The sequence below is a fragment of the Cebus imitator genome, unplaced genomic scaffold (assembly GCF_001604975.1).
Source record: "Cebus imitator isolate Cc_AM_T3 unplaced genomic scaffold, Cebus_imitator-1.0 Scaffold102, whole genome shotgun sequence".
Taxonomy (NCBI): Eukaryota; Metazoa; Chordata; class Mammalia; order Primates; family Cebidae; genus Cebus; species Cebus imitator.
In genome coordinates this window covers 554429-564549 of record NW_016107417.1, presented here as the reverse complement: position 1 = coordinate 564549, position 10121 = coordinate 554429, and the positions used below count along the sequence as shown (strand labels likewise).

At 39.9% G+C, this 10121-nt stretch overlaps 1 protein-coding gene across 7 annotated transcripts in view; it reads right to left on the bottom strand.

The window, feature by feature from the left end:
* Window positions 1-10121, bottom strand: part of KMT5B (lysine methyltransferase 5B) — a 59106-nt gene that overhangs the window by 16313 nt on the left and 32672 nt on the right. For all 7 annotated transcript variants that reach the window (XM_017536946.2, XM_017536949.2, XM_037741521.1 and 4 more), the window contains 5 exons: window positions 6633-6798; window positions 4660-4769; window positions 2370-2536; window positions 2057-2076; window positions 1840-1976 (listed from right to left, as the gene is read on the bottom strand). In XM_017536946.2, coding sequence (XP_017392435.1) covers window positions 1840-1976; window positions 2057-2076; window positions 2370-2536; window positions 4660-4769; window positions 6633-6798 — 600 coding nt within the window. The remainder of the gene's footprint in view (window positions 1-1839; window positions 1977-2056; window positions 2077-2369; window positions 2537-4659; window positions 4770-6632; window positions 6799-10121) is intronic.

Sequence of the window (10121 nt, the reverse complement as noted above, 5' to 3'; positions counted from 1 at the left end):
TATCTCAAAAAAAAAAAAAAAAAAAAAAAAAAAAAAAAAAAAAAAAAAAAACCAAAAAACAAACAAACAAAAAACCCAGAGACCAATAATTATAGTTAACATTTGTGTATTAACTGTGTTCTATTCTACATGCTTTACAGGAAATAACAAATTTAATCTTCACGTCAACCCTACAAAATAGGTTCTGATGTTATCCCTATTTTACAGATGGGGAAATTAAGGCACAAAGCAACTAAGTGACTTACTCTACCCTACATCATCACATAGTTAATGAAATAGTTTCAAGATTCAAACCCAGGCAGTCTGATTTCAGATGACAGGTACTTAACTGTTATACTATATTTCCTCTACAAAATGATTTTGAAGCATTACTGAACTATAAGTTAACTAACTGCTTTATAGATTAAAGGGTATTCTGTGGACTGGTCAAAGATCTAACCAACACGTGTAACAGTTTTTTTTTTTTTTTGAGATGGAGCCTCACTGTATTGCCCAGCGCGATCTCGGCTCACTGCAACTTCCGCCTCTCGGTTTCGAGCGATTCTCTTGCCTCATCCTCCTGAGTAGCTGGGATTACAGGCGTGCACCACCATATTGGTCAACCTGGTCTTGAACTCCTGACCTCGTGATCCACCTGCCTCAGCCTCCCAAAGTGTTGGGATTACAGGTGTGAGCCACTGCACCCGGTCTCATGTGAAACATTTTTATGTAGAAAAAGATAAATTTTATGTCCCTCTCCCCTGGCAAAAATTCAGCAGCACTAGGAAGTGGCTTTCTGCCACCCCTTTATGGCAAGAAGCCCATTCAACACTGGGAGAGAGATGGCTACAGTAGCACTGTGACTCTATGACCCTGTCCACTCTCACCACATAAATGGAAATCCCTGGCTATCCAGAAAGGAGGAAAATGGTGACTGGGGAATCTGCCCATTGCAACCCTTAGGCTGCTATTTGCAGGTGCTTTAAAGTGGAAGAAGTGACACTAATAACTTTGATTGTATCTGGAAAAGCAATATGAAGTGGAAAGAACGAGGACTCTGAAGTTAGGCTGACTGGGGTCTGATACTTATGTTCTGGTACTTGCAATGTGGGTACCTCCTAGCTCTCTCACGAATACCTGTGAGAATTAAACAAGTTGGGGTGAGCAGTGCCTGGCACAGTGCAAGGTATGCGAAATGGACTCCAGGTTTCCTTCTCTCTGGCCTGGTGGTCTGTACTGCCTTTGAGGGGAGTCTTCCTGCAGCCCCTGCCTGCCTAAACCTGTGAGGCTCCCTTCACGGTGCTCTCATAGACAGAAGTCACTGTAATGAACAATATAAACTGGTGGTCCTGCCAAGGCAGATTTGGGGGATTTCCTCTAAGGATTCCAGGACTCTTGATGAGACACAAAAAGAAGTTCCTTACTGAGTGACTAACAACAGGGAACAAATCTTTAAGAACTGTGAAACCAAAATTCCAGAAGATACAGCTTGGTAATCACAAGATGACTATGGTGAACTCCACTTGACATTCTGGGTAGGGGGAACCCCCAACTCTACCACTGAGTGTATGCATGTGTGTGAGCTACTAACCATTCTTTCCTTAAGCACATCTGTATTCTGGCCCACTCTTAGCTGGTAATAAGATTTTAAGGGGAAATTTAAAATGTATTTAGGGACATTCCAGTGTCCCTAAATAGTTGTGCAGCATTTGACTTTGTTCATATACACTGCGCCGGCTGCTATGCCATAGAACATAGAGACTATCTCTGTATTTAAACAATGAAGAGATAATGTGAGTTCAATCCCCATTATCAGGTTAAAAAAAATGTTTAGGATGAACATTTTACTTAATACTTTACCTTTCGCAAGTGTAACACTCGCAGAACTCATTATTTTCTCCAAAGAACCCATCTCCATAATAACAAGAAATTTCTTCTCCAGGTTCAATATCTCTTAGAGCCTTCACACATGCTGTATCTCGACCAGTTGACACAAACTAAAATAAAAGTAACTCAGTAAGAAACTCACACCTGAGGCAAAAACAAAATACTTGAAGAATTTTTTTTTAATGCTTACCTTACAATTAGGTCTGCAATCTGAAAAATGTCCAAAAGATAAAGTCAATTAACTGTTGACAAGATCTGAAACACGAACAATTACAGAAATCTGAAATAAGCTTTCCGTATAACTTTACAACTTCTGATAGGAGTTTAGGTCTCAAGTTTAACTAAAGGAATATACTTATTTATTTTAATAAGTTTGTGGGAAAATTTATATTTCAAATTCTCCTTTAAAGGAAGATAAAAGTTTAACTGAGGTTGACAAGGCCATTCTAGCAGTCAGAAGGAATGCCCAACACTAGCGTCAACACCTTGGAAATACAGCTTACCATGGTTTATAAACGCAGCAGGACCCAGCCAGAGTTGAGCACAGTTTTTCCTTGTGGAATACATGACACTGAAGTCGTTTTCTCCATGTCTAAGTAGCATGTTCTCCTCAATTTCTGAAAGTTCGGCAATACAACCCACCAGTAATTCTATTTTGTCATTTCGTTTCCTATTTAAAATATGTGATGTTAAAATTACTAGTAATTAAAAATAGTAAGGCTTCTTTTAATATAATAATCCTGACCAATAAGTATCAGAGACGGAAAAGCCCTAGCTGTCTACACTTTAGTTAGCTCACTCGGATCCCTACCTGGCTATCCCTCTCTTCTTTCTTGGAGCCCCACAGCCTTGTGCCACGGTTACTTGTGTTCCTATCTGATCCCTGCAAGAGAATGGAAACTCAACTAGGACAGGGACTATGCTACCTGTGTCTCTGAACCCCCTAGTGCGGTGTTTTGCAGGCAGAAAGTACTCAAAGACTTGCGGCATTGAATTAAACTTTCTGACTGCTGGATGAAGCAGGCAGGAGCCAGTGGCAGTAAGGGTTATGAGGATCCAGAATTGTGGTGCCACTCTTTAGAGCACACCATCCACTAGGAATGTAATGCAAGCCAAGTTTCCAATCTTAAATTTTCTTTTTCTTTTCTTTTTTTTTTTGAGACAGAGTCTTGCTCTGTCACCAGGCACCAGGCTGGAGTGCAGTGGCGCAACCTCGGCTCACTGCAACCTCTGCCTCCAGGGTTCAAGCAATTCTCCTGCCTCAGCCTCCCAAGTGGCTGGGACTATATAGGTGCACACCACCATGTCCAGCTAATTTTCGTATTTTAGTAAAAACAGGGTTTCACTATGTTGGTCAGGATGATCTCAATCTCTTAACCTCGTGATCCGCTCACCTCAGCCTCCCAAAGTGCTGGGATTACAGGCATGAGCCACACCGTGCCCGGCCCCAATCTTAAATATTCTAGCAGCCACATTGAGAAAGTAAAGTGAATACAGGTGAAATTACTTTAAAAATGTATTTTAATTCAATATCCAAAATACAATTTCAGTAGGTAATAAACAAAAGAACTACTAATGGGAATAAAATTTAATATGAAATCTGATGTGCAGAGCACACTTATAGCACTTCTCAACACAGACTAGCCACATTTCAAGGACTCAAGGACTGGTGGCTACTGTACTAGACAGTACAGCTCTAGAACCCTAGCTCTCAAACCTACATACCCATCTGCAACACAGGGAGCCACATAATCCAACTAGAAGCTCAATATAGCCTGAGGTAAACAAAGTACACTAATGCACACACACTCACTCCAGAAGCCTGGCAATAAGGTTCTTTTCCCTATTCGATTTTCAGATACCTGACCCCCAAAATTTTTGCCATAAGTATAAGATGGTGGGTACATGAGGAGCTACATGTTTTTCCTGGGAGATGACACAGGGAACAGGTATGACAGGAATGATACAGTAGTATATTCTCTTTCCCCTGTAAACTATGATCCCTCTTAGCTGGGTTCAACTCTGACTTTTTTGAGACAGAGTCTTACTCTATTGCCCAGGCTGGAGTGCAGTAGAGTGATCTTGGCGGCAGCCTCTGTCTCCTGGGTTCAAGTGATTCTCCTGCCTCAGCCACCCAAGTAGCTGGGACTACAGGTGTGCACCACCATGCCCAGCTAATTTTTGTATTTTTAGTAGAGACGGGGTTTCACCATGTTGGCCAGGCTGGTCTCGAACTCCTGACCTCAAGGGATCCGCCTGCCTTGCCCCTCCAAAGTGCTGGCATTACAGGCATGAGCCAACATCCTCTGCCAACTCTACTATTTTTACTGAAGCTGGCATACATACACACACACACACACACACACACACATACACACACACACACACACACACATATTTTTTTTAAGCAACTAATGCTTTAGGGAGGTTTCCACCCTTAAAACTAGTATCATTAACACTTTACCTCCAACCTTTCTTCTAGGCCAGTAAAAGACTGTGGAAGCCAGGTTATCTAATAATGGTATCCACAACCCTTCGGCAATCACATCACTGGGCAGGCATCCAGACTTAAGGGAAAATAAAAAGCAATTTGGCCCAGTGACGGGATTTGGTTTCGAGACTTCTACTTTCCCCATTCTGACTCCAGTTGATGGGCCAAGGCAATGGCACTGCATCAGCTACTTCAGCGTAAACTCTGGCTTCATTCCTTACCATGAATATCTTAGCACTTTAACAATAATTTAAAAGAGAACTTTAAATAAAATTAAGGGTTTATACTAGTAGAATAGTTACCACTCTTTTGTTGCAACTATTTTGGCTCCATTTTGTTCTGATGAGTATCTATTGCATGGCAATATTTCAAATCCACTGTCAGTTGCAAACATTCGCAAATAAATAAATACCTAAAACAGGAAAAAAAATTGATAATGACTTTAAATAGTTTACCCTGCTAGACTTTCTCAGAATTATAAAAGAAAACCACATGGAATGATGAGAATGAAATTTAAGATCTAGCCTGGACAACAACAACAAAGCAAGACCCAGTCTCTATAAAAAAAACATTAGCCAAGCATGGTGGCATGCACCTGTAGTGACAGCTACTTGGGAGGCTGAGAGGAAGGATCACTTGAGCCCAAGAGATGGAAGCTGCAGTGAACCATAATCAGGCCACTGCACTCCAGCCTGGGTGACAGAGAAAGACTCTGCCTCTAAAAAAATCAATATAATAAACAAGAAAAGTAAGATTATTCAGGCCCGGTGTGGTGGCTCATGCCTGTAATCCCAGCAATTTGGGAGGCCGAGTGGGTGGATCACAAGGTCAACGGTTTGAGACTAGCCTGGCCAAGACGGTGTCTCTACTAAAAATACAAAAATTAGCCAGGCACGGTGGCGGGCACCTATGATCCCAGCTATTTGGGAGGCTGAGGCAGGAGAATTGCTTGATCCCGGGAGGCAGAGGTTGCAGTGAGCCTAGATCGCGCCACTGCACTCCATCCTGGGCATCAGAGCCAAGACTCTGTCTCAAAAAAAGTAAGATCATTAAGTAACAACTAATGTTACTAAAGAGTTTCAAATTTCACAATTTTTCTGATTTTGCAATATTTGCATTACAGTAGCTAGCTGAACACACCTCTAACCAAAAAACTGATAATCCTCCCATTGGCATTTCCTTTAAGTGTCATGTCAGTATTCAAAAAGTTTCATATTTTGGAGCATTTCAAATTTTTGGGTTAAGGGTACTCGTTCTGTATGACTACCTAGTAGCTTGTTTTTCTAAATGCTTACAATGAATTTCACTTCTATATGACAAAGTTTTCTCTCTTTTTTGGTCTTAGAGACAGGGTCTTGCTCTGTCTCCCAGGGCTGGAGTGCAGTGGCATGATCTTAGCTCAGTGCAGCCTCTAACTCCTGGACACAAGCAATCCTTCTGGCTCAGCCTCCTGAGTAGCTGGAATGACAAAGATATACACCACCACGCCTGGCTAATTTTTTTTTTAATTCTTATTTTTTTTAAAGACAAAGTCTTGCTATGTTGGCCAGGCTGGTCTCGAACTCCTGGTCTCAAGCAATACTCCCGCCTTAGCCTCCCAAAGTACTGGGATTATAAGCATGAGCCACTGAGCCTGGCCCAGTTTTCTCTTTGGACTGTCATCCAAATGACTGTTACAAGATCTTCAGATTGATTAGTTTTTTGAAAAATTTAAAATTTCAGTATTAACTAACATTTAGGGTTTTAGTTTACTTCACCATTCTTTTTAATTTTTCATTTTATTTTATTTTTTTTTAGGCTAGTGAAGTGAAGCAGTGGGAATGGAGAAGGAACAAGGAAATCTGTAACTGATTATTAGTTGTAAACACCATCGCACTCGGACCAGCCTACTTCACCATTCTTTTTTTTCTTTTTTTTTTTCCTTTTTTTTTTTTTTTTGAGACGGAGTTTCACTCTTGTTACCCAGGCTGGAGTGCAATGGCGCAATCTCGGCTCACCGCAACCTCCACCTCCTGGGTTCAGGCAATTCTCCTGCCTCAGCCTCCTGAGTAGCTGGGATTACAGGCATGTGCCACCATGCCCAGCTGATTTTTTGTATTTTTAGTAGAGATGGGGTTTCACCATGTTGACCAGGATGGTCTCGATCTCTTGACCTCGTGATCCACCCACCTCGGCCTCCCAAAGTACTGGGATTACAGGCGTGAGCCACCGCGCCCGGCCCCTATTTCACCATTCTTATCCAAATAGGTTAACAGCATCAGTTTAATAAACTTACATGTTCTTTGAATAATTTCTCCTGCATTTTATTCTTGTTGAGAAAATAGTGCCGTGCCCATTCGCCTGAAGTCAAACATTTGAAGGCTTTCTCTAAGTGTTCATCTTTCTTAAAACGTTCAATTACCTCCTTTAATTCTTCTTGCCTTCCTTTAATAGGCCGAAATCTGAAAGAAATCAAAACAATAGGTTATCTGCCACAATCCTTGGGCCACTGATCCATCTTACGAGATCTTGAGAAAGAGCTAATACCCTAAAAACAGCCATGGTTATCAGAGCAAAGATCTAACGGAAGAGATCAACAGTCAATAGTCTTGATAACTACTATTCAAGTAATACTGATCACCTGGATATGTAACTTCTCTTTTTTCAATCTGTTGTTTTAATAATTTTACATCACTGTTATTAACTGTGAGGTGAGCAGATGATTCAAAAGCTGTCTGATTCACACTTATACTAGCTGTCAACTTTGGGAGATACAAAATCAAAGATCTAGAATAGAGCACATCTAACTGAGAGTTAGAATGACAAGAATCTTAAAACATGCAAAATCAAGCTGAGAGAGTACCAAGCAATGAATTTCAGAAGTATGATGATGCAAACAAAACCATGCCATACACAAAAACATTCTTTATGTACACAGTTAGAAAAAATCTCAAACTAAGTATTCCAACAGGTTTTCAAACACAACTTGATGTTCTAACCACCCATGTCAAATTCATCTTTGGTAACTGCATTCAGAGACAAAAAGAGTGCAAGAAGTGTAACTCTCGTGGTGAAACTGCTATACTGGTAATGTAGGAAAACTGATGGGGTAGAGTTTTTTTTTGAGACAGAGTCTCACTCTGTGGCCCAAGCCTGGAGTGCAGTGGTGTGATTTCGGCTCACTGCAACCTCTGCCTCCCAGGTTCAAGTGATTCTCCTGCCTCAGCCTCCCATGTAGCTGGGATTACAGGTGTGCGCCACCACGCCCAGCTACTTTTTGTATTTTCAGTAGAGACCACATTGGCCAGGCTGGTCTTGACCTCCTGCCCTCAAGTGATCTGCCCCCCTCAGCCTCCCAAAGTGCTGGGATTACAGGCGTGAGTCACTGCACCTGGTCTGCTAGGGTAGCATTTAAAAGCCTTCTATTACAGAATCAGCCATAATGACTTCAGAATATCACACCATTAGGTCTATATTAACACATGACACATCATGGTCCAAGCAAGACAAATTTGTGAATCCCTCATTCTAAAGCTGTGTTTTCAGTAGAACATGTGTACTATAAAGTTACTCACATCTTAATTTCAAATTTTCTTTTCATGTCAATTTCATTCGGCTAATTCTCCCAAATAAAGTTTTTATTTAAAAAACAACAACAACAAAATATTCAACAGAAAAAAGAAATTACAGATTGCCGTTCAAATAAAATACATTAAGAAAAAATATTAGTGGTTCAAGAGGAAAAAATCTTTATGTGTCCTACTCTAACATTTAAAATTGTACATTTCATAAACCTGAATATACTAAAATTGAGGTAAGATCTAGCACAAACTCCAGCAATGGAAGCATTCGGCAGAGATTTTTTTCCTAGAGAGGCTATCATGCATTCATTCATAGTATTTCATTAAGATTTCAAGTCACAGTATTTCATCAAGGATTATTTATTAGGTGCTGTGTTGTGTACACAGCGGGATATGAAGTGCTATGGTGAAAAATACAAGAGAAGGCATGGCCACTGTTCTTAAATGAAAAATTTAATTGGGACTAAAAGACATATATATGCCTCAAACAGTTAAGCCATCGATGTGCAAATACATGTTAATATGCTAAAAACTACATTGCTACAGCACCGAAAAGTATGGAAGTTATAACTAGGGTGTAAAATGTATATGGGAAAGGTTTAGGAAAAGCACATTACAGGTAGGGAAGAATCAAAAGGAAGGAAGAGTGAGGGGAAGTATAAAGATCTTAATAAGGCTAGATTCAAATCGTTGACCAGGGTCAGCTAGTTAGCAATAAGAAAGTTAAGTACTACAATCAGGAAGAGGGAAGACATGAGGTCCAGAACAGGTATAACACTGTTTACTGGACAGGATCACTGGAAGACTTCAGGTGTACTAATGCATACTGATACTACCAGGAACTTACTAGCTGCAGACACTAGTTTCAGTAATCCTGAATTCTCACAACTATTAGCAGAACCATCTGAGAGTTCAAACACATCCTAGAGATAATAATACTGAAGAAATGAATGGGGCCCTATTTTCTATTTTCAATCAATTGGTATATAAGCCTTTATAGACAGATGAATGCAAGCCCTTTAAACAATTCAGAATGTCTTACTAGGCTGTCAACATATGGTGTCAGAGAACCACCATTAAAATAAAGATTTGCAGAATTGGGAAAGCATCCAAACACCCATACTAAACTACCTGTAGCCATCACAATTGATTCTGTCAAGATACAATCTCTAAGAAATCCATTCTAAACCAGTCTTGCTGCAATCCAACACTACACAGTTATTTGCATATGAAGGACAGATAAGACAACAAAGCAGCTCTTAGCTAAGGCATGACCCGTCAAGCAATATGAAATATGAAATGGTGAGGAACAGATATCCCATGTTTTATGTGGCAATCAGGAAAGCAAGAGTTCATTTTAAGCAAATGCAATAAATTATCCATGCCATTAAATGACAAGGCTATAAATGACAGAAAGAGCCAAGCTATCTTTACACATTCAATGTGAAAGTGACCAATGGGAACATTATTGCAAAATAATAAAGCAAGTCTGGGACAAATTTACCTAAAGCTCATAAGAATGTAATACAAAAAAAGGTTACAGACTTAGAATGAACCTTGGCTATATTTAATAGGCTTTATGTGTGTTCTACGCTTTCTGAAACAAGTTCATTCCTACCTAAAAATGCCTTCAGGTATCCTTAGTTTTGTTTACTTTTTATTCATAATGCTAAACAATTTATATGCTAAAACCAACACAAAATAGTCAAGTCTTGACTTAGTATTCTGCCTCCTACCTTCCCTGTGTTGACTTCTGTTTCTGTTTTCCCGACTTTATTGCCTCAAGCATAAATAAAATCCCTTGTTATCCATGGCAAGAACCTCTATTTCACTTAAAATGTAAGTTGCTGTCCCAAAAGTGCTAAAACTTACTGTCAAAGTTGGCTGTTACGGGCATGAAATGACAGTGAGGAAAAGGAGGAAGAAAATGGTTATGGGTGCAGACAGGCAGGAGATGAGACAGTTGTTTTAAATAATCCTACAGAAGTATATACAAGTCAGCTGGCTGACAGTCCAAATCAAATCCCATTATAACAAATACTGTGGAAAATAAAAGTTAAGACTGTTATACCTCCTAGGGCCAGTGCAAAGGCACTGAGAACCTTAGGAGGATTTTTTTTCCTATTACTGAAAAGAAAAATACATTCTCTCATCAACTACAATCACTCTAAATCTCCCAAACAAACTGCATAAAACTATCCTTC